The sequence below is a fragment of the Varanus komodoensis genome, unplaced genomic scaffold, assembly GCF_004798865.1.
Source record: "Varanus komodoensis strain SLA01 unplaced genomic scaffold, ASM479886v1 scaffold5, whole genome shotgun sequence".
Taxonomy (NCBI): Eukaryota; Metazoa; Chordata; class Lepidosauria; order Squamata; family Varanidae; genus Varanus; species Varanus komodoensis.
In genome coordinates this window covers 12,099,042-12,126,523 of record NW_025336087.1, presented here as the reverse complement: position 1 = coordinate 12,126,523, position 27,482 = coordinate 12,099,042, and the positions used below count along the sequence as shown (strand labels likewise).

The 27,482-nt window shown below is 38.4% G+C and overlaps 2 protein-coding genes across 3 annotated transcripts in view; one reads left to right on the top strand and one right to left on the bottom strand.

Moving 5' to 3' along the window:
• IQGAP2 (IQ motif containing GTPase activating protein 2) overlaps positions 1-27,482 on the top strand; it is a 202,440-nt gene that overhangs the window by 113,854 nt on the left and 61,104 nt on the right. For both annotated transcript variants that reach the window (XM_044445917.1, XM_044445916.1), the window contains exons 6-13: positions 4,413-4,480; positions 4,854-4,967; positions 9,972-10,150; positions 12,057-12,144; positions 15,175-15,338; positions 17,609-17,769; positions 17,993-18,117; positions 19,320-19,483. In XM_044445917.1, coding sequence (XP_044301852.1) covers positions 4,413-4,480; positions 4,854-4,967; positions 9,972-10,150; positions 12,057-12,144; positions 15,175-15,338; positions 17,609-17,769; positions 17,993-18,117; positions 19,320-19,483 — 1,063 coding nt within the window. The remainder of the gene's footprint in view (positions 1-4,412; positions 4,481-4,853; positions 4,968-9,971; positions 10,151-12,056; positions 12,145-15,174; positions 15,339-17,608; positions 17,770-17,992; positions 18,118-19,319; positions 19,484-27,482) is intronic.
• Positions 21,820-26,683, bottom strand: F2RL2 (coagulation factor II thrombin receptor like 2). The gene is made up of 2 exons (XM_044445919.1): positions 25,764-26,683; positions 21,820-23,213 (listed from the first exon to the last, which is right to left on the bottom strand). The coding sequence occupies exons 1-2, from the start codon at positions 25,834-25,836 to the stop codon at positions 22,129-22,131; spliced, it is 1,158 nt and encodes a 385-aa protein (XP_044301854.1). The 5' UTR covers positions 25,837-26,683; the 3' UTR covers positions 21,820-22,128.

Sequence of the window (27,482 nt, the reverse complement as noted above, 5' to 3'; positions counted from 1 at the left end):
CATAGTTTTTTATGGGTGGACTAAAATGCCATGTGTCAATTTTTCTTGAAAAATACTCGGAATTGAGTTTTGAAATTGAACTGTATTTAATACAATAAATAAAGCTATGATGTTTTTAAAGGACAGCCTTTTTGCTGAGCAGTTGTGGTCTATACAAACTGAAAAGTTACTGTGTTCTAAAACTATAGCACTGTATTTTTGTTACCGTGTTTCACTGCAAATTTGAAGCTGTTTCCTGATGTGGGCACAAGAGACTCTCTAATGTTAAGCAGCTTATTTTTTTTAAGGTGCTAAATTCCATTCCAGTGATGTCACAATCTTTGTTCAGATGTTCTGCTGTATGTTGAGCAAAGAGTGGGTTTCAGATCTTTCTGTCTGCTGGAGTACCGAAGATGGCTTGACTGATTGTTTGACTGCAGTAATAAACATAGGCATGGAGTCTATTACATACAGCTGTGCTTAACTATGCTAATGGCAATTAGCAGTTTTCCTTATATTCTTCACTCTTCTCTGCAGTATTATTGGCTTTGGGAATTTAGCTTTCCCAAACAAGTTGGACCTTGTTTAGGATACTGTATCTAAGCCACCAAGTACAAAGAAAGATGTGGCTTAGATTCATGCTGCTATCCTAAACTCTTCTACTCGGAAGCAAAGCATTTAATTTCAAAAGCACTTGTTCCAGGTATATATGCTTTGAATCAGATATATAGTTATCAGTTTATTTCAGGAACTACTCAGTATACGTTTGATTGTCAAATGAATGTGTGAACTACCTTCCATGGAAAATTATTGTACATTGTTATAAAATGTCTGGTTTTGACGGTGATGATGCTTTTTATAAACATGCTTTCTTAAACTGTGGAGGTAGTTTAATGCAGAGGGTTTGGACTGGGTGGATGTCCCCTTCCATAGATGGAGATGCCTCTTGCAGATAGATAGGCTCCCTCCCTCCAGTAGTCTTGTTCTGTTCACAAAAAGCTCTCTGGCAGGAAGACCACTATTGGCAGTAGTTTTGCTAGTGGTAACTGACTGAAACCCTGATGCTGGGAACGATTGACGGCAAAAGAAGAAGGGGACAGCAGAGGATGAGGTGGCTAGATGGAGTCACTGGGGCAGTGGGTGTGAGCTTGGGTGGACTCCGAGGGATGGTGGAGGACAGGAAGGCCTGGAGGAATGTTGTCCATGGGGTCGTGATGGGTCAGGCACATCTTTGCGACTGAACAACAAACAACAAAACAAAACTGACTGAAGGCCCTGAAGTAAAATGTTTATGAATGAATCAACCCCAACTTTGGATCCATCAGATCTAGAGCCCCAAGAATGCCCTTGTCTGTGCCAGCCTGGAGCCAGAATAGCAAGTTTAAAAAACTGCCTTCCGCTTTTGCCCTAGCCAGTGTATACTGGCAGAATGTGGGATGCCTGGGTGAATTTTCTGCCCTACTTTGTGCTGGCCCCACTTTAGATTGCTCTGAGATAAATAGGTGTGCATGAAAGAGGGTTGTAGAGTGACATTGGGCATTCTCACTTCCCCCCAGTGGATATTTGCTGGTAAGAAAAATGGCGCAAATAGTAGTGGGAAACTATGGATGGTTATGAATGGAAGACATTGTCTGGATGTCCCTGCAAAATCTGGTAAATGAAGCAAGACAATGAATAATAAAATAGTCATCTGGAGGCACCCATCTTTGATTCCTTCCTTCCTTCCTTCCTTCCTTCCTTCCTTCCTTCCTTCCTTCCTTCCTTCCTTGCTTGCCTTTGTATACTGTCCTTCACTAAAGAGACCTAGGATGGTAGTACAATGAAATAAAAGTACAGCATCAGAGGACAAAATTCAAATAAAACCCCATCTTAAAACACTTTAACACTCAAAATATTGGGAAAGCATGTTCATTAACTGGAAAGCATGTTCCATAACCAGGGTGCCACTGCAGAGAAGGCCCTTCTCCAGGTAGGCACTCATCTGATCTCCTTCAAAGAGGGCTCATGAAGAAGGACTTCTGACCCAGATCTTAGGGGGCGGACAGGTATATATGGAAGGAGGCGCTTCTTCAAGGGCAGCCTCATGTAGAGTGCATTACAGTAATCCTATAGGGATGCTACCAGGGCATAGGTCACCATCACTAGGCTTTGCTCATCCAAGTAGCCAAAGCTGAAGGAAAATGCTCCTCACCGCAGTAGTCACCTGGAACTCCAAGGACAGCTCTGGGTCGAGGAGCACTCCCAAACTATGCACTTCCTTGCCTGTTGTGAATATACTGCATGCTTTGTGTGAATTCTTGTAGTATAATGCTGCTCTCAAGCTGTAAATAAGGAATACTTTTGTATTCATGTTTGGATATCATGCCTGATGAATTATTACTATTATTATGGTAATATAAACTTCAAATGTATAATTCCTATCTTGTTTGCAAAACTCTGCCCCTGTGCACAATGCTTAGTAAATCTTTAAGAAGTCACTACATGTAACTGTCCTGGTACGAATTTGTGCATGCTAAATCTCTGAATTTTTAATATTTACTTACTCCCCTTAAAACCTTTTCATTTTTTAAATTTTCAGTTCCTTGCTAAATGGCATAGTTTGTTCTTCTGTTCTTGTATATAAAGTTGCATACAATACATTGAAAAATACTTTGAGTTGAAGACCAAGCACTTTCTAATAGGCCGTTGTGCCATACTGCTGACTTACAGTTGAATTTAAGGTGGATTCTTACTGTTAAAGCTTCACAGTTAATACTTGTGAAGCGTGTCCTTTGTATATGCTTTGCATATTCATACTATGTGTGGGTCTGTGTTTGTGTGTGTAAATTCACAGCAAAGTGACAAATGTTTTTAAAGAGTCTTATTAGTTTAAAGCTTAAACAGAAGTCTGTGTTAATAATTTTTCATGTTAAAATGGAAAGAGCACTTTTAATGCACAATTTTCAGTTGTGATACTCATTATGCATAAAAGCATACCTTAGCTGCATTAGTAGTTATAGTAATATCATTGTCAAAGAAAAGCAAAATTGCATTGCCCTCTAGTGGTAAGCAATAGTTCTCCAAACAGATGTTTTCTCTAGGTAATCAAAGCTACATCCCTGTGGAAATTATATTGCTGAACTCATGATTGTAAGCTTATCAAAATGCAGTGTATTGGTGACTCGTAGAGTCAGCAGTTCAAACTTGAAAATGATTCCTAGGCTCCATTGTATTCCTAGGAAGTAGCAATAGAGTTGTTTGGCCATGCTGAACAGTTTCTAATGAAGGAAAGTAGATCTTAAGTGTAATGCTGCCTTCACAAATCTAAAACCACAAGAGGAAGAACTAAGTGGTATTAATATGTGGTGGCAGCAGACTAATGCAGGTATACTAATCTAAATCCTTATCTATTATCCTTTAGTTTAGATGTCCATTTTTCCTGGCCACTCTTGGAGCTTCCTCCTTAAAAAAAGCCTGCATATTTGGAATTGTAATCCTTTCTTTCCTAAAAAGTGGTGCTTTTGAAACATTTCTTCTAGTATTTTTCCTTTGTTGTCTTTATTCCCTAACATCCAGAAACTTGGCCAAATCCACTATGTGATCATATTGGCTTACAAGCTTGGCATATCTTTTTTTTTAATTCTTGCCTTCTCCTTGCTGCATCATTCTAGTCCAATTTCTGAAATGTTAAACTCCTCCAGATTGGGATCCTCCTTTGTTTTAAGTCTAAAAAGTGCCCTGGTCACCGATTATGCTGTCTAAGTAGGTTTGGGCTGCTTTGACTCTTTTATAACAACAACTTTGATTAGACCCTTGTGTAATCTTAATAAATTCCCCATACTCTTAACAGTTGTTAATTTCACATGGCAGGAAGACATGAATAAAAATGTAAATTTGTTCAGCTGTTGTCCAGATGGTTTCACTACGCACATTTTCAAATGGAAGTAATTTAGCTTTTTCGAGCAATCCAGAAATGAAAATAGGGACTCCCAGATTGTTTTCTGTAATGCAAAGTTTGCTTCAGATTCCCAGAAACATTTGAACACTTGATGGTAAGTGAATTGCTCTTGAAAGGCTGTAACACCCAATCTCCACATTCTGTATATAAAAACATTACTTATTTTTGGGGTGTGTGAACCAGTTTTTACTGAAATTATTTTGACTATTGATGCCAAGTTTTATATGAGGCATCTGTACTGATATGAGCACAGGACATCTCCAAATACCAAAAGTCTGTTTCTAGAGAAAAGCAGCTTGCAAATAATTTCAAGAGATTAGCAGTTTTGTCTAACAAAAAAGCAGAAAAAGATTCCTCTGGCACCTCAGGAACCAGCACATATATTTTAGAATAAGTTTTAATACACAGCAATCTATTTCGTCTGATGCTAATTGTTTAATAGATTCTAAATTAATTCTCTGTGGTATAACACATTATTTTCTGTTTTTCTTTGTAGTTTATATTTGTTTAAGCTAGGGATAGCTCCACAGATCCAGGATTTGCTTGGGAAAGTAGACTTTACAGGTACCTTTAACATTTTTTTGCAATTATATCTTAACAGATACTTATATTACTGAAAGTTCTAGTGCCACTATGTTTATGTGATCATTTTTCATTACTCCCCTAACTTTCTCCATATTTCTGTGCTGAAGTGACTGTAGAATAGCTATATACAGAATGTGTTCTGCTTTTTAAAAACTGGTTAGGTAACATCATTGTAGTTTTCTGGATTACAGTTTTCTCAAACAGGAAGAAAGGAAAAGGAGAATTGAAGGAAAGAATGATGTTAAGAGCCTGCTGTTTATGTCAATTGTGCATGCTTTTGTCATGTAATAAATTCTAAAAAAATTCCTATAAACATTTTCCTTTTCTTTTATCCCCTCTCCACAATAATTAGAGGAAGAAATCAGTAACATGCGGAAGGAACTGGAGAAGTATGGTATACAGATGCCATCATTCAGTAAAATTGGAGGAATCCTGGCCAGTGAACTTTCGGTGGATGAAGCAGCATGTAAGTTTGCCTAACAGATAGATTTATTTATTTAAAACTTTTATATGCCATCCCTTATGTATGACATCTCAAGATGGCTTACAATATTAGAATCAGAATAAAACAATACCAATATAATAAAACAATATATAAATAATAAAAATAAATTGAATCAAAAGTGACTGTTAAAACCATTAAAATACTATTTTTTAAAATAATGATTGAATAAAAAGGTTTTGACCTGGTGCCAAAAAGAATATAGGCTCAGGTATCCTGGTCCCAAGCCATTTAGAGCTTTATAGGTCAAATCCAGCACCTTGAATTGGGCCCGGACTTCAACGAGACGCTAGTGGAGCTAGTAGAGGACTGGCGTTATGTGAGAATAACAACCGGTTCCTGTTAGCATCCTGGCCGCTCTGTTCTGTACCAGCTGAAGTATCCAGACAGTTTTCAAGGGCAGCCCCACATAGAGCGTGTTACAGTAATCCAACTGGGAGGTTACCAGAGCATGTATCACTGTTGCTAGGTAGTGCTCATTCAGGTAAGGACGCAGCTGATGGACCAGCCGAAGCTGTAGGAAAGCACTCCTTGCCGCCTCCTGGATTTCCATTGACAGCCCCAGATCAAGAAGTACTCCCAAGCTGCGGACCCTGTCCTTTAGAGGGAGTGCTACCCCGTCCAGGACAAGGCCAAAATCACTTACCAGAAACTTTGATCCGCCCACAACTGGACTTCTGTCTTATCTGGATGAGGCTCAGTTTATTGGTCCTCATCCAGCCCATTACCTCAGCCAGACATCAGTTCAGTACAGCCACTGCCTCACCTGGAGTAGATGTAAACGAGAGGTAGAGCTGGGTATCATCAGCATACTGGTGACTCCGCAGCCCAAACCTCCTGGTGACCTCTTTCAGCGGTTTCATGTAGATGCTAAAGAGCATGGGGGACAAAATAGAGCCCTGTGGAACCCCATGGCAAAGCTGCCATGGCGCAGAGCTTTAGTCCCCCAGCACCACCTTCTGGAATCAGCTGGCCAGGTAGGAGTGGAACCACTGCCATGCAGAACCTCCAACTCCTAACCTGGTCAACCTATCCAGAAGGATACCATGGTCAATGGTATCAAAAGCTGCTGAGAGATCCAGGAGAACCAACAGGGACGCAATCCCCCTGTTCTTCTCCCTGCACAGGTCATCATACAGGGTGACCAAGGCAGATTCAGTACCATAGCCGGGTCTGAAGCGGGACTGAAATGGGTCCAGATAATCCATTTCATCCAAGAGTGCTTGGAGTTGTCCCGCCACCACCCGCTCTAACACCTTGCCCAAAAACGGAATGTTGGCCACCCGTCTAAAGTTGGCAGCCACCTCTGGGTCCAGGACTGGCTGGATCTCTGCCTCCTTCAAGGTGGCAGGGACCTGGCCCTCCCTCAGTGAGGCATTGTTAACCTCCTGGACTCAGGGACCAATCCCGTGACTAGATTCTTTACGTAGCCAAGAGGGGCAAGAAGACAGGTGGTAGGAAGTACCATTCCAAGCATCTTGTCTACATCATCAGGCCGCAATAACTGAAACTCATTCAATAATTATGGACCAGATGGTGCTCTGGACACTTCCCATACTGGAGCCATATCAACTGTGGAGTCCAGATCGCGGGGAATCTGGGTGATTTTTTTCCTTAAAGTGCTGGGCAAAGTCATCACAATGGGCTGCCGAAGGTGCAACCACATCATTTTCCTGGCCAATATTATGAATATTCCAACCCTTTTTTCCAACATATGGTAATAATGTATCTGAAAGTTGCTATAGTTGGAGATATCGGAAAACTGATTTGATCAAGTGAAGTATCCTGTGCTCTAAAATATCCTAGAATTTCTTCCCCTGACTTTAATAGTACAAAATTCTAGCATGCTCTTTGTATGCTAGCTAGACATATTTACATTTTCACTTTTTATTCTGCAGATCAAAGATCTAGCTAAAAACCTCCAGTAGAAATTGTAAAACTTGTAAAACTTAGTAAAGAAGTAAAACTTGAGGAAATTGTGGAATTGTGTTATTCATGTAATAAAAATTACAAGCCAGAGGCTTCCTGCAGTTTGAACTAGCTTCAGCTGACCAACTTGACTAATACACACTTACTGAGTTGCCATAACACAGCAATCCATCATGGGTCCTATGGAAGGATCAAGCTGGGAGGACAGGGTGAACGATCCTCAGCATTCTGCTTATCTCCATGGATTAGTCACACAATAACCAACCTACCATGCCAGGACAAGTTATTGCAATGTGCAAATATGCCCACTGCCTATTCTATAGGTAGTTTTCAACACAACCTATACAAAGTTGAATGGGACTAACTCTTAGGTAAGAGCATATAGGATTGCAGCCTACGATGCATGTAAATATGTCACAATATATATCATGGCTTATAAATAAATTAAAATTTAAAATCTCAGAAAGAAGCATAATACATGCTTACTTCACAAATGTTCAGTTTCCCACTTGAAATAGAAATGCTCTTATTTCAGTAGAATAACAGTTGTTGTGGAACATGGCTGGGAGGATTGTACTATTCTTGTGTCCTGCTTGAGGGCTTCCTATAAAGTAACTCATGGGCCACTGTGGTAAAAGGGTGCTGGACTAGACAGGTCTGTGGGCTCATCCAACGCAGCTCTTGTGTTCTTAAGATGGCTCTGTGCTAGGTATAAAAATGTCACCATGCTTTCTAATTTCTAAAATTCTTCTAAGGTATGAATTTTTCCAAATGGCTGCACTTGTACAGTATGCCAAGTCAGGACTCAGGATAACTCTGGTTTTTGTGAATGTGAATGAGCTGTGTGCTAACATAGGCCATTAGCACTTTGATCCCTCCCACTCATGTGACTGCTAACAAATCAGAATTGAAAGCTTAGCATGTCCGAACCAAGTATACCGGCTTCTTGTTCCCTTTGCAAACCAGAATCTCAGATGGGCTTTGTTCTTGGTTTATGAAATTTGGCTTGTTTGGGAAAAATATGTCAGGATCCTGGTTTACATGCCAAACTCAGCTTCTGCTTCCATTTGTTCAGTGGTTGTGCTGGCGGGAAGCACTAAATCTACCTGGAGCAGGGCCTTCTCTGTGGTGGCGCCCAGATTGTGGAATGTACTCCCCGGAGAGTTGTGCCTGGCGCCAAATTTATATTCTTTTCGACGCCAGGTCAAAACCTTTTTATTTAACTGCCATTTTAAAAATTAGTATTTTAACGTTTTAGCAGTCGCTTTTGATTTTGATTTAAATTTTTATTGTACTATGTTATTTATAAATATGTTTTTCTATTGTATTTCGATTTTAAGGATTGTAAGCTGTCCTGAGACGCCATAAGGGACAGCATACAAAAGTTTTAAATAAATAAACAAACAAGATCAACTGGGCTGCACTTAGCTCACTCACAGTAAGTTTACTGTGCAGTGTGAACATACCCAGTGTACATGCCTCTTCCAAACACAACTTCACAAAAAGTCATACTAAACATGTACTATTAGCAACACCAGTGCAAGCTTGAACTCTCTAAATAATGGTAATGTGATTTCATATCGTACCTATGAATGCGTAAAGCACTTTATGAGCATTTTTGTTATAAACCTTACAAAACCCAATAGAAAAATATTAAGACAATATTGTATCTGTATTGCAACCTGAAGGCCAATGTAACAATAGTATAATACTAGTAGGGTTGGGATTTATTGGTATGGACAAAAAAGCAGTGCACTGTTTTGATATTGTGTTGGTGCATATTTTGTAATTTCCTTGAATCTAATTTGATGTAGAATTTTAGAGTTTCCTACTAAAAGATTTTCCTACTAAATATGTACTGTCATAGTACATAGTTCCTAGGAGTAAGTAGCATTGAACTTAATCGACTGTATTACTGAGAGCAAATGCATTGGATTACACTGTTAGGTCAAGTTTCCAAGTATGCTTAATTGAAAATAAGTAAGTAAATTAGGTTTGCATCCAAATAGATGCTACTGCAGTTTTATAAAGCCTTTCTGCTTACTGCCCCTTTTCTACAAAGCCATATTGTTACATTAAAATTGTGTATAGATCACACAGTAAAAATCCCTATCAGTGAAAAACCTTTATTAGACCCACTCAGATGTCACCAAAACTGTCCAAGCTTTCCTGTTTTCTTCATCAGGAAAGATGTTACAAAAGCAGGTATTGGAGTAGGATGTAAAATAGGAGAAAGTGTGTGTGAGGGGAGGCTAGCTTCATGTTGAAGTCATGATATTTGCTTAGTCGAGTCTTAAGATAAAATGTTGTAGATTCAGTTGGACTCTTACCATGAGAGAGTAGGTGTGGTGTAGTGATTAGAATGTTGGACTTAGGACTGAATGTTGGATCCAGTTTCTAGTTGTACAGGGTGACTTTAGGACTATCACTTATCCTCAGCCTAACCTACCGCACAGAGTTCTTGTTGTGATGGTAAAATGGAGTGGAGAAGGACGATAGAACAACATGGATTTCTCACCAGAAAAAAAGATGCAGGACATAACTGGGATGTAATAATGTAATACATGGTAATATGATGGCTTTGGGTTTCACCCGTAGGACCAGTGGAATCCAGAAACACTGACTAGCCCTCATTTTCAGAAATACCAAAATCCAAGCTCAGAACTTTTTCCATCCTGGGCAAAGTACACATGTAACTCGATAAGTAGAAAACAGAAGCTGAAAGAAAGTAAGCAGTCAAAACTACTGAAAATTTTAGATACTGTACTTAGTTAAAGAGGGGTGGATATGGGAAAAAAGAAGCCAAATTGGGTGGATTTATCAAATATATGGAAGCAGTTGAGCACTTACAGAATAAAGCTTCATCTGGAATAAAATCCTGATCTCCCAGCATAAGAGTCCTGTTGTGTTAGGTTATTCTCTAGGTTTGTGAATATTTGTGGTTCTTTTTGGCCATTAATTTGTGGAACAAATTCTAAATTAAAAATAAGTCTGGTAGGAAAGCATATATTCTCTTTAAAAACTTGATTTTTTTTTCAGTGCATGCTGCTGTAATTGCAATTAATGAAGCTATTGAAAGAGGAATTGCAGATCAAACTGTCAAAACACTGAAAAATCCCAATGCCGTGTTAGTTAATGTCAATGATGATCTTGCCCTTGGCTATCAGAAAGAACTTTCAGAAGCTAAAAAGAGAAAAGAAGAGAATGCAAGACTTAAGGTACATTCTGTGTAACTATCTTTGGATGTCACTTTATTTACAGATTTCTTTTACCACTACAGGTAAGACAAAGGTTCGTACTTGTTTGAGTTCCATTACTATGCAGATCCAGCCAAATTATACAAAAAGGCAGATACCTTGAATTTACTGAGTTGCTGTGTTTGTTCTCTGTTATGCTGTTCTTAGAAATGAATTATTATTTGTTTGTACACCCTATTTTAACGAACAGAAATCAAACTCTTCTAGTTCTAAAACAAATGCAAGCACATAGAATGCAAAATATATTGATATATTTTCCTAAACTGGAGCTACTGCAGAATAATTAAAACACATTTTAGTTTAGTGATAGCTCTAAATCTCCAGGAGAAAGCAATTGCTACTAGCAAAGCATCTTTCAAATCATGTAAATCTTTAATAATAATAAAACTATCATTATTCCCCAATAAGTAAAAGTTCAAAAAGCAAGCAATCCATATGCTGTAAGAAAAGAAACAATTCACCATCTAAAGCTTTACTCAGTATGTCAGCAGAGCTGACAAAAGTTGCTTTGGGGATTCCTGGTTCTGACAAGAAAGTTAGACTCTCCCCAGTTTACTTTGTATGATCTTGGAGCATTGGTGTTTAGTTAAGTTGTACCCTTTCTAGGTGGTGTATTGTTCCTCCTTATCACATTGTTCAGTGCACACATTCTTCACCTGCATCTCTGATAAATTCCCTGGTAAAACATACTGAGAAATTGTTTTTACTTACTTACAATATTTGTATACCACTCTATATCTAGGCAGAATTAAAACAAGTTAACATTAAAAGCTTGACTGGTCAGCAAGAAAGTCATCCTGGAACAAGGATGTCTTCAACAGGCATCAAAAGCAGTACAGTGTTCTGCCTGCCTCTGCATCCAAGGCCTGGGGTTTCATAGGAATGGGGTGGACTCCATTTGGGGCATGGGTTGTTGTGAAACCATAAGGAGAATGTCTTCTAATGACCTTAGCAACCAGGTATGTTGACAAGGGAGAAGGTGCTCGCTCTGATATCCTAGTTCCTTGTTGTTCAGGTCTTCATACACCAGTACTAGAACCTTAAACCTGGCCCTGTAGTGAACAGACAGCCAATGTAGTTCCTTTAGCAAGGAATGTTGGAAAGGAGCAGCTATCAACAGCAGCCCATCTGCTTCATTCTGCACTTGCTTTAGCTTCCAGAGTAGCCTTAACAATACCTCACTGTAGAGCAGTAATCTAGTCTTGAGGCTATTAGTGTCTGTATCATTGTGGCCAAGCTATCACCATCTGTGGGAGGCTGCAGCTTGCAGTTCATAGCTGGCACTCCAAGCCGCCACAGTCACTTGGGACTCCAGCAGCAGTGATGGAACTAAGGGCACCCCTGGGCTATGCACCTGCTCTTTCAGCAGGAGTGTAACCTCTTTCAGAACAGACAGTGAGCCTTTCTCTTGGATTGGCAAACTACATACCTACAGGGCCTTTGCCTTTCCAGGATTCCACTTCAGTTTATTGGCTCTTATCCAGATTACTGTAATAAATAAATAATCTGGTAAGGAAGCTCTACCAAAGCTTTCATACCACTTCCCTTCAAATAATACAAAAAAATGGTTTTCTATGGGAGATGGTGCTGTTGATTTAATAGGGAGCGTTAAAAAGACAACAAATAAAATCAAACTGCATTTTTGCAGTTTAACTTTTTAAATATATAATTTTGAAGTTTATATTTATAAATATATAAAGAGGGTTTTTAATATATATATATATATATATTCCCTAAGCGCTTGCTTCCCTAACTAAATTTCTCTTTGTGCATGTGCGCACACAGGTATAACCCCCACCTTGAAATCAGCAATATGAACCTGGAAAGAAGCAGGCTTTTTGTTCAATAAAAGTATGCTTGTTTTCAGAATGGCTCTATTTTGGAGGAGGAAAGAGATGTGTATGAAGAGTTGCTGACACAAGCTGAGATCCAGGGAAACATCAATAAGGTCAACAGTGAGTAATCTTCACTTCTTGTGAAGCCAAAGTTTCCTGAAACTTGAGAGTTTTATATTAAACCTGAATTGTATGTGGAAAGTATTAGTATATTCAATTATTCTTCCACAGTTCTTCAATTTTTAAAACAGGCCTATCTTAGGGATTCAGCAGTTCTCTGGAAATCTTTGAGAGATCTCTTGATGTTGTATTACTAAACTTGGGTGAGAATGTTCTTAGCTTTTTGCATTCTTGATAACAACAGACTCAATAACTGATTCAGATCTACTTCACCTGTTCTTTCTCCTTTCTTGCCAGCTGCAAAGTACTGTAAATTTTGACCCCTCTTACATGTTGAATTTCAGCCCCAGGCCCTTAGAGTCTGATGTGTCCTTGCATGCTTATTTAAAAAGACTGGGTGAAAAATTGATTGAAAATCTCTGTGTGAAATGGCTAAAAAAGAAAAAAAAATCTATTTCACAATATTTTGTTATCTGTAAGCATTGTTTTCCTTTCAGTTCACTTAGCCTTAGTCCAGCTGAACGAGGCTATTGACATGCAAGATGAAGTGGCACTGATGGCAGGTTTGAACAACCCTGCTCTGAGCCTGCTTGAAGTTCTGCCGCAAAATTCCTCATGGTACCTAGCACAGTTATTTGACTCTAAAAGGCAGAGAATGCAGGTAACTGAACATAACGTGCTAGTGTGACCCATTAGTTTGCCTAACCTCTTTAATATGATCTCTGGCCCTCTTTTGAATAGTATAGAGAGGCTTGCATACTATTTTATGTATTCTGTGGCAACGCACAATGTGCTGTCTAGATTAACTTTACCTAATAATAATAATTCTACCACCCAATAACTTGGAGCTATCTGGGTGGTTTACTACAGTAGACTGTACAACATATATTTAATTGCTAAAATCATCTACAAGCAGAATAGAAAAAAATAATATTTTGAAAATATTTTGAAAAATATTCTGAAAAGTTGAAACACAGGGAACTGCCTATTAAATAAATACTTTTGTACTTTGAAAAATGAAAGTGTGTATACGTGTTAAAAAATAGAAGTGCTTTTTTTCTATAAGAAGCAGCACATTTTTACAGTGACCTTGAAGATGGTTTTCAAAAGCAGTTCCAAGAGTACAATAGTAAAGATGACTCATTTGCCCCTATATATAATGTCTTTTTTCTAATCTGTTAGATAGCAGGGGTTCCATTTTTGCTCGACAAAAGTGAGATACAGAATGACGTTAGTGTTGCCAATGAAGAAGCAGGCTCTCACAAATTTAGTGAGTAAATGGTTAAATTTCATTTGCGTCTTTGTCACATGGTTAAATTTAAGGCAGAACATTTATATCCATTCCTGCAATCATGTTTGACTGCAAAGGCTTCTCTGCATGAGGGACTGATTGTGCATTCTAGCAGCTTGCAGGTGATTTACCTGTATCTTCATCCTCAAGGCCCACTCCTTGTTTTCTGAACACCTGCTATTGTCTGGAAATTGCACTATGAGAAGCCTGTTTATTTTTGCAGTTCCACTATACTGCTGACTCCCCTTGTGATTTTGAACTATTCTTCCATGATTCATATTTTTATTAGCAGTGTCCCCTGAGAAGGGATCATATGAAGACATGGAAAGGCAGAAAGAAAAAGCCGTAGGGGGGAAATGGATAAAGGATGCTCTCCTAATGTCACGAAGAACCCAGAAACTGAAGTTTCAAGATATTAGGTTAAAAGCCTCATGTAGAGAAGCCCTACGTTACCTGCATGGTGCTTCACTTGGTCACTTCTGTTTTGGTGTCACCATTGCAAAGTCACTCAATGGTCTAATCTTTCTTTTGTCCAAGATTGCATTCTTAGCCAGATTCAGGCAATGTGTTAAATACACTATATAGTCTTCAACCTGGAATTTCATTAGAAATGAAATATGAGATATAGTCTTCAACCTGCTTTGCACTTTCATATAGTAACAAACAGAATTTTGAGATGTCATGTCTCCTAGAATTGGCAGAAACATTATTTTTAAAAATATGCACAATTTGTGTTTTAAGTTAGTATTTCAAACACAAAGAACTATATTTAAGAGGGTTCTAAATTTGCAGCTGCATTTTTATCAGTTGCCTTTCTTTGATTCCTGAAATATTAGAGCTTGTCTTCTGAAATGCCCTTCCATTTCATGCTTTCTGTGGCTTGCTTAATGGCAATTTATCCTCTCTGTTGTTTCACTTGGATTCATCAGTCTAACAGCTCTTTGTGTGCTATGTGTACCCTGGAAATACAGCATGAGAACACTATGTTTTTAGTTTCTTTCAACTTTGAAAGGGGCATCATTCACTATTTGCAGTGCTCGTACTTTTGAAAATCTTGACTATAAAGGAAGCCACTCAAATAAGCATTGTTGCTGTTTAAAAGAAATATGAGGGGTCTTCAAAAAGTTTCTGCACTTTTATATTTTATATATTTTTTGCTGATTGCATTAAAAAGTTGGTACAACGTTGGGGAAAATGCATTGCAAAGAAAGGTGACTATGTAGAAAAGTGATGTAATTTGTTTTTGAAATTCTTAATGAATATAGAGTTTTTAAAACTGTGGAAACTTTTTGAAGAACCCTCATATATTGTATTAAACTATCAAACTATTGTCAGGAGGACTCTGATCTAGTACATGCTTCTGTAGACTCAAAACAAGGAAAGGGTTTCTATTTATTTCAGCATCTGGTACAGATTCCTATTAGCACTGGGACAACTAACTTCCCATCTGAAGGTGCTTCCTGGTACAGGAACTTAATAATAATTTATTCACTAGGGGGAGAGAGAAACAAAACTAATTTTCTAGTCCTTCTATAGAATGTGGATATGAAAGTATGCAAAAGCACCCAGTGTTCAAACCAAGATGGGCATATCCTATCTCTCCTGTCATATCGACCTACACAAACGTTCCTACTGCCCATGAGCAATTTCTTTGACAGTGGTATCACTGGGGATATCAGGTATATCATATTAAATGGGACAAATTTAACAAGAGCATCTGTTTTTGGTCCTGCCCATAGAACTTACTGCAGTTGACAACATCAATGCTGCAATTCGCAGTTGTGATCCAAATAAGACTGTTGCTGCTCTAATGAAACCTGAGGCCCAGCTGCCTGATGTTTACCCATCTGCTGCTTCTGTCTATCAGACTGAACTCTTCAATCTTCAGCAGCAGAATGCTGTGGTAAGATGGAAACCCACTGCATGATTAAGAAACAGTTGTTTATTGCTACCTCAAGTTATCCAAGAGTTTACCTGTTCTCAATTGCTTCTACTTGTACTGCATAAATATTTCTTATGACTTCAGGTGAACTTTACACATGCATTGTTCATGGAGGCTTTCAACCACAAATATTGGAATCTAATTCTTTGAGTTTGTTTGTTTGTTTGTTTGTTTATTATTTGCATTTACATACCACCCTTATAGCCCAGAGGGCTCTCTGGGTGGTTTACAAACATTAAAACCACCAATCCTAAACAAATAAATAAATTGGCTACACCATGGCTGATTATAAAATAAGATAGTTAAAATGAATTAAATAAATGAATATGCCATTAAAATTAATTAACTTTAAAATATTGGTTAAATAAAAAGGTCTTGACCTGACGCCAAAAAACATATAAGTCAGTGTGGTGCAGTGGTTAAGAGCATGGGACTGGAACTCAGGAGATCTGAGTTCGAGTCCTCGTTCAGCCATGGAGCCAACTGGGTGACTTTGGGCCAGTCACAGACTCTCAGCCCAACCTACCTCACAGGGTTGTTGTTGTGGGGATAAGATGGAGGAGGAGAAGGATGTAAGCTGCCGTAAGCCCTTTGTAGAAAAAAGGCAGGATATAAATCGAAAAATAAATAAATAAAAATATAATGATGGTGCCAGGCAGACCTCTCTAGGGAACGCATTCCATAGTCGGGGCACCACCGCAGAGAGATCTCCTCTGAGTACTCTGTCTCCTGACCTCTTTCAAAGAGGGTTCCCGATGGAGGGCCCCTGCTGCCAGTCTTAGGGGGTGGGAAGGCATAAAGGGAAAGAGGCGTTCCTTTAGGTATTCTGGTCCCATATCCTGATTAACATTTGTATAGCTATGACCTCCCACTACTGAAGTCAGAGATAAAACTTTCATTACAAATTAAGGTAATTGGCAACTGAAATCCATTATTATAACCATCACAGGGGCCAGAACTTGAATCATGAAGGAATAGCAGAGGTAGTTACAAATATATTTTGGATTTGTCTCATTTTTGTCTTAGTGACTAACCTCATTTTCAAATTTCTGTGCTTTTCACAGTCTTTACTCCACATTTTGTATCCCATTTTCATGTCTTGCACATCTAACTTGATTACTACTAGCTGTAGTTTCATGGAAATGAGGGAGAGGGAGGTAAAATGGTCCTGTCCACTAATTCAGCAGAAAAACATCTTGTTTTGCTATTGGGAGAAAAACTTAATTCCCTGACACTGATAATGTTGATTAGTCTTCAGTGTTGATTCCACCTCAGATGTTGTGCTCTGAGTATAGATACCTTCTAGCAGATCCTCTGGCATCTCATTCAGAAGGCTCTATATTTAGGTCTCTCCACTGCTGCAGGAGAGAGCAGAACCTGTTGAAAGTGGCCCTCACTTCAGAAGGGCAACTCTGTAATTTGCCCAACAAAATTGGGGTGAGTGAGAACAGAGGGACAAAACCAAAGAAAAGAAACAAGTCATTTCGTATGAGCAAAGAATGTTAGTAGCTAGAGCATTGCTTTAGTCAATTTCTTATTGAACTAAGTAGTTCTCTGCTAGCATCAGATGGGAGAGTGATGAGATGGTATATACAAGTTTTAATTAATTAATTAATTAAACATATGAGGTATCACAACGATGACCTGGTTCACACGTAATGACAAGTCATGGTTAATTAAACCTTGGTTTCTTGAATTGTGGGTTGTTGTTACATGTAAACCCAGAAGGAACTAGGGATTTGTTAACCATCAACAGCACTAGAAGGACATCAGTGGATTGTCTTTGATAGTGAATTCTGGATTCTTCATGCTTTGCAACCCAGAACTGAAACATAATGCGGGGTTCACATGTAGCAACAACCCACAATTCAACAACATTCCATACTCACACTATACTATGAGTTGTCATTCTGTGTGAACCAGGTCACTTAGAAAATACCATGGTTTATTTAATACCTGGATTAATATTACATGGGAACCAGACTAATATATGTAAGCTATTGAACCTATCTTCATCAGCTGTTAAGGTTGTTGGTTTGACTTAAGCCTTCTTCAATTCTCTGTATTTACTCTAAGTAGGTATAACATCTGTTATATCGTAAGGCATTGATTTTGAAGCTTTGAGAGTCTTCATTTTTAAGGTCAATCTACAGGTTCTTTTTATATTATGGTAAAATATGATGATGATGATGATGATGATGATGATGATGATGATGATGATATTCCCACAGCACTACTTGGCTCATGATGAACTGTCTATTGCTGTTGAAATGCTATCAGCAGTGGTGCTGCTAAACCAGGCTTTGGAAAACAAGAACATAGCAGAAACAAAAACACATCTTAGCAACCCATCCATTGGCTTTAATAACTTGGAAAATGAGAACTTGCAACGGTAACAGCTTCTATTCTAGATGTATTTCTATGAGAGAGTGAAATGCATGTTACAGAATGTCCATTGTGCAGGAAAATGGAAGAATTGTAGATGTGTATGAATTGCTGTTTGGTATGTTCAACTGAGTATTAAGCTATAGCACTTTCCTTTTAACAAATATAGTGCTGGGTCCATACCTATTACTGCAATACATATTGATAAATTTATTCTTATCTCTTTACAGTTATGCTGACACCCTAATGTCTATTAAGTTGGAAGCTTCATCTCAAGGACAAGAATATTTAAGCTGGAATGATATCCAGAATTGTATTGACATGGTTAATACACAAATTCAAGAGGAAAATGATAGTAAGTGTTTTGCTGTTCTGCCTAGGGCTTGGTTTACAATGTAGGGCACAATACTATGCATGTTGAGACAGGATATGTTGGCTATGGAATGCTTGCAGTGGTAGGAACCTTTCTGTCTAAACATGCATAGGATTGTGCCCTTACTGCAGTGCAGTAGAGTACTGATACATTTCTATTAAATAGCATTCATGTATTGCTTCATAATGTTTCATTCATTCAAAAACATTTCAGGGTGCTGAGGCTACAAATTTGAAACTTAGTTAATCCACCAAGAGCTGCATAGTGGCTAAAGAGGAGCCCATATTGTCCACTAAAGTTGGGAAGAGCCAGCATTGCCCCCTCTCCAAATAACTCTGTTTGGAAAATAGCCTGGAAAGAACAGAGTTTTCATGGGGTTAGCAAGATTGCAGCACAATTCCACATACAGTTGTCCAAATGGGAGACTTGGAGTGCTTCCAGTGGGTATTAGCAGGACTTGTTCTGTTAATCAGCAAAAGCCTATCTAAACTGTATTTTCCACAAAGGGCTCAGACATCTGTGCTGAGCAATGGCAGTATGAGCTGTGTTAGTACTAGATACCTCTGTGCAGACTCAGCATGGCTCATCTGTTGCCAAGGCATTGCTAAGAAGCAAATTATAAGACCCAGGTAGATGACAGGATCTGCCACAAAAGAGATGCCCTTTCAGAGAAGGGGGAGCTAACTGACATTCTTCTGGTGATTTTCACCCATATCTGTTCCTATATTCCTACCCAATTGCATTAGAAAAGTTGCTTGGGGGTTCCCCAAAAACTCCCAATTGTTTCTTTCACCTGGATATTCTGAAATACAAGGAGATTTTTGTTTGATGGAAATTATATTTAACAATTATGAGCCAAATGATAAGTAGAACTCTTAGACAGTAACCTTGAATATTGATACATGATCTTAGTCAAGGATGTACCAATTTTTGTCGGCTGAAGAAAACAAAATCCCTACACTCCCAATTTTGTTACAGGAGCTAACCAGACTATCAGTTCAATCTCACTTCCACACTGGCTGTCTCTGCTGTACCAGAGGGCACCAGGTTAACATAGGGTGTGCAGGGCTCTGATGTTCAAAAGCTCTCCAGCACCATTCATGCTATCAAATGGCTAAAAAATGTGTTCCTTTCGTGGCTATTTTATAGCCTATTCATTAGGAACTTCATTCTTTCTTGCTTAGGGATTATAGCAATTGGTTGTATTAATGAAGCTATTGATCGGGGAGATCCTACAAAAACAGTAGAAGCACTGTTACTTCCTACGGCAAAACTGCATGGTGTGAAAGAAGCCAATGCCTACCATTACCAAGAGGTTCTGAAGAATGCAAAAACACTTAAATGCCAGGTAAAGTTTTATCCATTATCATTTTCATGCTATGCAATGCTAAATGTCAGATTTCCTGAATTCTAGTAGTGGTAACCTATAACCATTACCTTCTGCCAGTTTGTGCATGGTATTGGAGTAGAGAAAGCTTTCTTATGCTTTACCCCTAGTTCATAAAGCTCAGTACTGTTGACACTGATTGACAGCATCTCTCCAGGGTTTCAGGCAGGATTTTTCCCCACCCTACCTGGAGAAGCCAAGGATTGAACCTGCATGCAGTGCAGGTGCTTCAGCATTTATCTAAAGCCCTTCTCACTTTCCATCATCATTATATATTACATTATGAATTAAATTGCTATATAGGTGATGCACATGAAACAGTACTCCAGAAATCTCACAATTGAGTATCAGTAACAGTCAGTTTATAAACTGTATAGATTTTAATATGTTAAGTATATAAACTTATTTAAAAATGTGAAACCATTCAGTAAAAACAGCCATTTCAGTCAGAAATAAGAGTATGCTATAGTATTCCTTGTGAGCTGAACACAAGGACTACTACTACTGGTTCTACCAGTCGGAAGAGGCCAAGCCTCTGTGAGGGAAACAAGCATTAACAATCAGAACCTGTACTCAAGAGCTAATCAAACTGTATGAATAAACATTATCGATTGCCTTATCTCATCCTTTACACTGATATCAGGGTGCAGCCGATCAACAAACATTGCCTCCTTAATCTTTCCTTTACAGAAATATTAAGCTAGTTCAGCTGCTAGCACAGATCTTCAGTAAAGTTGCTCTGTACCCTCTTCTATCTCATAAGAAGGGAGCAAGACCTAGCAAGTGTTAGATTATACTGAGTATCAGCCAAGTGCTTTTTTTGGAAAGGTCTTCCAGTTCCATCAAAGTAAAAGGAGTTACATTCCAAGCACTTAGTGTTATAAGTAGCCATAACTCTAGATTCTCCTTGCCTTCCATGCAGATACAACATACCTGTGCCTTGCATTTGTTCTCATACAGCCAAGACATCACAAAATACTGTTTCAGCATTATCAGACCAGTGCAAACATTACCCTTGATGTTACATTGATCAAGGATTTTTTGCATTGGCCATACAAATATATCAGTCATAAATTAGATTTTCAGAAAAGGCAGTCCCATGGTATACCACATACTTCTTACAGCTGGAACTGGTAGTGGTAACATATAACCATAGGATTCTTCCAGTTCTACTGTCTTTTGTTTTAACTGCTCCACATAATTAATTGTAGACACTCCAACAGCTTTACAGACTGTGGTCATTACTGCCCAACATTTCACTGGAACAGGGTGACATCTCAATAATGTCTCCTTTGTGGTGGGTTTTCTCTACTACCTTGTTCAATATAAACAAAATCAGAATAACAAATATATACATATCAAGTACAATAGCTTTGAATATATACAAAGACTGGAGGACTGTAAAGGACAGTACAGTTAGCAGGCTTTATGGCCTGAAAACATATTCTCACAAGTTAAAATGATGTGCTTTCAAAATATAAATCCTGATAGCTGCGGAAGTCTGCAGAGATTGATCCAATTCATTTGTGCTGCTTGGATACGCTGTTTAGCGGAACTTCGTATTCTGAGCTCCACTAGCCTATTCCTTTCTGGAAATGAGTATTTTCCATTCATTTTGGGGTTTGTGCACTGGCACAGCAGAGCACCACAGAGTCAGTCTGTGTTCTGTTGTTAGCCTTTTTAATTTGTAGAAAGAAATGTGTTAGTATGATCAATAGCTAAAATCATATTAAGATGCAATTCAATCAGGATGCCTCTAATCCTCATAATTGGAGGATTATGTGCATTCTACACAAGGCAGAAGCTGTGTGGAGGGACTGAAGTTGCCTTCACAGTTCTCATTCCCTGCAAAGTACCAATATGGCCAGTCTCAGCTAAGTGCAGTGCTTCAGACGGTGAAGAAAGGAAGTTGAAGTTCTGCCAGGATGCATCATATCTTGGTGGTGCTGTTCCCCTCTTCTCTCTGCCCCCAGGAAAGCCCTCGAAGCCCATCTCAAAGGTTGTCATGCTAGCCATGGGGGTGTGGGGAGGGACATCTGAACACAGATCCCCAGCTACAAGGTGGGAGTGACTTTCCAATTTTGTAACTGAGAATCAAAAAAATCCTCTGGCTATCTAGATGGTGTCTTACACCCATAGTATTAAGCTACTGGTTAATTAATTTATCTTCTAACGGATTATTAATTAGCTACATTTGAATGTAGTTACATAATACCAAAACCACATTTATGCTATATAGCTACCTTTTTGAGATCCTGAATGAATTATAAATAATTTACAATGTAGGCTGCCATTCCTTGCTTGAAACCCATATTTAATCATTTCTTTTTCATTCCATATTACATTGATGTAGTAGAACCAAAACAAACTCTTGTGGTCCCCACCTGCACATGTGTATGTGTGAGAAAGATAAAGCAATGTGCTTTCGGCTCCATCAATTTTCCCTCAGTGAAATCAATTAAAGTTTGCAACCTTAAAGTATATAAATATCTACAAATTATTTGTGCTGTGCTGTTATAAAAGTAGAAAGCATAAATAGTGTATCTTGTAAAGAAATTAAGGATGTACAACTTTGTCAAGTATCACAAAAGAGAAGTGTGTCATGTTCATTCTTCCTGGGCTATTTTAATCTGGGTGAGATAAACATTCTTATTATCCTTAATTTTGGACATCAAGAAGTAAAGAAATGGATCAAGGCAACTATTCAAACTGCTTAGACATAAAGCAATGAGATAGAAAAAATACAGACTGTCTTTAGAATAGTAGTAGTAATTTACATGATGAGCAATCAATATGACATTGCTAGGGGTATAACAAATTGCAAAAATGCTAAGGATTAGGAGACTGACTTTGATGTACCAGAGCCATTTTTCATTATATGCCTTGAGTGTTCGAATAATTGAAACATAACAAAAGATAACAATACAAAGAGGAATCACAAATCCAAATACTGCCAGTGAGATGAAGTAATAGTGTTGGAAGGGTGACATTTTTTCACAGCTGTTATGAACATCATGGCAGGTATAGATACCTAGTTGCTTCAGATGGTAACTTTGCTTCATTATGACCAGAGGCAACATATACAACAAAACAATGGTCCATACAATCCCACAGGCTAATGTTGCTAAGGGTCGTTTAGGTAGATTCCTGTAAGTAAATGGATGAACAATAGCTATATAACGGCTGATGCTGATGCAGGCGAGTAGTAGTGTAGAACAATACATGTTGCCATAGAAGATGGCAGTTGTGATTCGGCACATTGTTTCTCCAAATATCCAGTTGTTGCCATTCAGGTGGTATACAATTTTAAATGGCAGCACAAGACAGAAGATAAAATCTGAAATAGCCAAGTTGGTGTAAAATATGGCAGTACGGACTGATCTGATTCTGAAAAACAGCATCCACAGAATGATGGCATTTGATGGCACTCCTGCTAAAACAACAGCTATGTATATAGCGGGAATTAGTTTCACACTCAGGGAACTGGTAAGGTACTTCACTGTAGAGTTGCTCACTTTCAGTTCTGAGACATTAGATGAGCACTTATTTTCTTTGCTATTACTGGTGGTTTTTCTCCCTTCTATGGCAGAAAAAGGAATTGCCTCATACGTGTCTTGTGGAGTACCACGGTATGTCTTAGGGTGCAGTTCATCATGTTGGCCGGCCAGGCTGCTGTTGTCACATTTGTTGCCTAAAAGGTGAAAAGAAAAATAGTTGTAGGAATTTAGATTTGAAAACAGAAATAAGCAGTGATTCTTTGAATATGCTATTTGTAAGGGCATTTCTCCTCTGTAAGTGGTGATGGTTTTGACATGTATAAATCGGCTCTTTTCAATGACTGTTCAGTATGCTTTTGTGGCTAAGTGGGAATTTTAATCTGGGTCTTCCCAGTCCTACTCTGACACTTAAACCTGCAGAGAAATGTTTGTAGATAAAACAACTGGGGACAAAGTAAGGACATATTCACTCAAGAAAAATAAGATTTTTTAAAAACCATATTGAATGAATAATTATATAGCATGGTACCTGTTCCTCTTAATTCCTCCTATAGAGCAAATGGGAATTTGATTTCTGGCTTAAAAGCTACGGAAGCAGCTAATCTATTTTTAATTAGGTGGGGAGGGGTGGTCTGACCAGCTCGACAGAAATTTTCACCACCTGTAAATATCCCTTTCCACACAAAATCCCTTTAATGCTGCTTATATGTGTGTAAGGAAACTGGCTGAAAGAAGAGTCAAACTCTATTTCCACATGACACTTAATATTGTGTAACCATCTCTCAGTGACTTTCTCATAGCAAAAGCAAACGTGAGTGAGACATTACTGACTGCAACTGCATAGCTGAAATTGTACATCTTTTTTCGTTGTAGACAGTATATTTTGAACTGCAGCCTACAGTTAGCAAAAATGTCTCCACTCAATGTGGCTTAGGACACCTCCTGCTTCTCTTAACCATTGGCTTTACTGCATTTGATTGTTTAGGCTGCAGGCCGATCCCCATGTACCTGGCTGTATTGCATGTGATAGCATTCATGTTCTAGTAGATACATATATAGGGTTCCACTGGCAGGTACTTATTACCCTCCCGCCACTGTTTCTGGCATAGCGTAGCTCTAATCTGTTCTTATAATCAGCCTGTTAGAGCCAAACTCCAGGAGACAACACTCTGCAGCCATCAAACAGGTAAATAGTACAGAATCTGTGAGGGCATATACTCATTTCCTGATCTAGTTTTCTCTTTGCAGTCCTAACAATCCCACCGTTAGCTGAAGGAAGAGTCAAACATTTAAAAAATGTGGCTCTGGTGTACTTGCAAAATGCAACTAAATGAAATGAAATGACTGTTAAAAATGCAGTGAGGGATCCATGTTGCAGGACATGTCAGGGCAGCAGAAGGCAGGACAAATATCACCTCCCCCACAGACTCTCTACCTGTCACATGTATGAAAAGTGCTTTGCCAGTCGGCGCTGGGCAGTCTTGTGCTGCAGTTGTGCTTAAAGCTGGAAAAATGGTCACAGGTCAAGTCTTCAAAGGTGCAAGGACACAAATACAAATAATGAAAACAAACAAGCAACTATTCTGCTTTTCTTGGGGGTTTTGTTTTGTTCCCCCACCCTTGGCAGTTGGTATCTTAGCAGTTTCCCAGATTCTCTGTACCAACTGATAAACTACTATGGAAACATTCTGTAATATGCCTGAGTAATTTCTTTAAGTTACGGTCTTACGCACATTTAGACAAGAGGGAGAAACCATACAGCACCAGCTAGTTGTGCTGGAAACTGTAGGAGGGGTTCTCCCCCCCCCCCCCCCGGTCTAAACGTGCTTAAGAATGTGTCCTTATTGATGCAAGGGCATTGTTGAGAACAGGCTTCTGTTAAGAAGTCTGGAGGAAGTTAAAGGGGAGACCTATTTTGGGAATGTAATGCAGAAGATGAAATAGAGTTGCTCACTGCTGCTCCAGAGGAGAGAACTAGAACCAATGCTTGGCAGTTGCAGAGAAGCAGGTTTTGGATAAAAAATGAGAGAAATTTCCTAATAATGAAAGCTGATCTGCAGTGGAACAAACTGACCACTTCTCTTATGCTAGAGGTACTTAAGGAGAGGCTAGATGCCATTTGTCAGGGATGGTGTGGCTGCATCCCGTGTTTGCAGTCTGCCTGGAGCAGTGGGTTGGATTAGATGACTCCGAACATACCAAATAAAACATTGTGTTTGCTGTCACTGGTCCTCTAGAATTTGAGCTAAATTTTTTTTAAATTGTATATATAGAATTCCTGGTTGGCTTCTATTAACGTAAACTCTGCATTGGGACGTGGACATACTTTTAATTACCAGTCGGTTATAGGAATGTAAGATGAATATTTTCCAGGCTACTCAAAAGGGAGCTTTATACAAAAACAAAATACTGCTTGCAAATACAACATATCCTAAAAATCCTAAATACTTATGACCAAATGTTTTGTAACTATTTTATTTTTTCCCACTTCATAATAAGCAAGAGTGTTTCAATGGTTTCTTGACATTCAGAATGTAATAGAAAGTTTGCAACACACACTTGCCTGTCAGATATTGCTACTGAAAAACTGAAAGGCATTAAGTATTTGATCGCAACTCAGATACAATTTTTGAAAAGAGCTGCCTGGAGATTTATTTAATAGTCCATGATATATTATTTTGACTAGGTTCCTCATTGTGAAAATAAAAGCAGAAAACTACTGAGACACAACACAGATGCCTTACCTTTTTGGCACAAACAGAAGGACAGAAAGAACAGTCCAGTTGTCAGTAAGAGCAGAGTTTTCATGGTGACCATTATCAAACTTCAGTTTTTAAAAACATGCATTTTTGCTTGTTGAATGTTGTTACTCCACATATTAGTGAAGAGGAGCTTGGTGCTTCGTGTCTGCTTACTGACTTCATCCAGTGTGTGCTAGTCGGAAGCAAACCAACTATTTCATTCTTCTGTGGAAAGGGGTGTGGCTCAGCAGAACAAATACAGATGCAGGCATGACTCTTTAAGCCTCCAGCCAACACTGAGAGTAACTTCCTTTTTCCAAGACTAAATTAACTCCTGCGCTACCATAACCAGAAAAAAGAATGTTGGGTTCATTCCCTAAGGAATTATTATTTAGATATTATGGCTGAAATTGCACAAATCTGATTTATGGATTGCTATGTGAATAATAGGGATAAAAAGCTGCAATCCACAGATATATTTAAAAAAGAAATATTCACATAATTCTAAGAGTAAGGGTACAAACATTAATTTCCTTAAAGTGTCATAACATTGCAGGGAGGACATACATAGTTATAGAAAATTTGAACAGTCCTGAAACCCCTTTTCATAATTGGCACATAGAGGCATGTTTTTACATACAAAAAAGAATTTCTTTCCTCAGACATACCTGATGTAGGGCTCTCACCATTTTTATACAGGTCCTGAGAACAGACAAAGTGAAGTATAGGCAGTCCAGGAGCAACTTGTTGCATGTCTGCTACAGCTGACTCAGGACTAGTGTAAATAAACATTGCCTGTTGCTTAATTGGGAATAGGCAATAGGATTGTGAACTTTGCTTCCTGTGCCTCTTTCTTTCCTGAAGCACAGAATACTAAGTAAGACTGTTTCAATGGATTCTTAACATTCTGAGTGTAATAGGGATGATCACTAAAGTTATCAATAAAGGACAATGATACGGCATTTAACTAAAAATAAACATAAATAGCAAGAGAAAAAAAACCCAGTAAATGAGAGCAAATTACAGAACTTGACTTCATTGAATTTTTTTACATGACTTCTTCATGGAATGAACAGGGTTGCTTATTGTTTATTTATTAATCAACTTACTGCTGAAGAAGAAAAAGAAAGAAACAAATTTCAAACCTTGAAAGATGTTTCACACCAAGCAAGTTTTTACATGATAGGCATGATTATATGAATCAGTATTTGGTCAGCAGCATAAACTGCAGTTCTGGTTGATGAGACTTCAAACTAAGGGTTTGAAGTGGTGCCAAATGCTGGTCTAAGTGGGACCTCTGGCCAGTCCTCTAAGCATCATATGTGTCAAACCACCAGTTTAAAGCTTAGTAGAAGTCAGTGGTGGTAACTGAGTTTTTCTGTGTATTACGTATAAAGAATGTGCTGATGGAACAGACTAAAGATGGAAACTTTCACGTTGAATTCTCCCCTTAAATGCTCCAAGCTAGCATGTCACACATGATTGCATGAAGTCCTTCTTTCTGATGGTCTAGTTCTGCAACTAGGAACCTTTTTTAGTGTAGGAACATATAAAAAGCTCACATTTCCTTACCACATATTCTGTGATGAAATACTTCAAAACATTACCCTTCATTCTATAGATATAATATATGCCAGTTCTAATTTATGTCAAATAAGAAACCATTGTTTCTTAAATATCTATATAATACATTATTACAGATTTGGAGTTTATCCTACATTT

Bases quoted from the DNA above. Each gene is read 5' to 3' on its own strand.
- F2RL2 (XM_044445919.1), bottom strand. From the start codon at position 25,836: ATGGTCACCATGAAAACTCTGCTCTTACTGACAACTGGACTGTTCTTT. The intron at 23,214-25,763 runs GTAAGGCATCTG...TTCACCTTTTAG, and splicing joins CTTCTGTTTGTGCCAAAAAG to GCAACAAATGTGACAACAGC.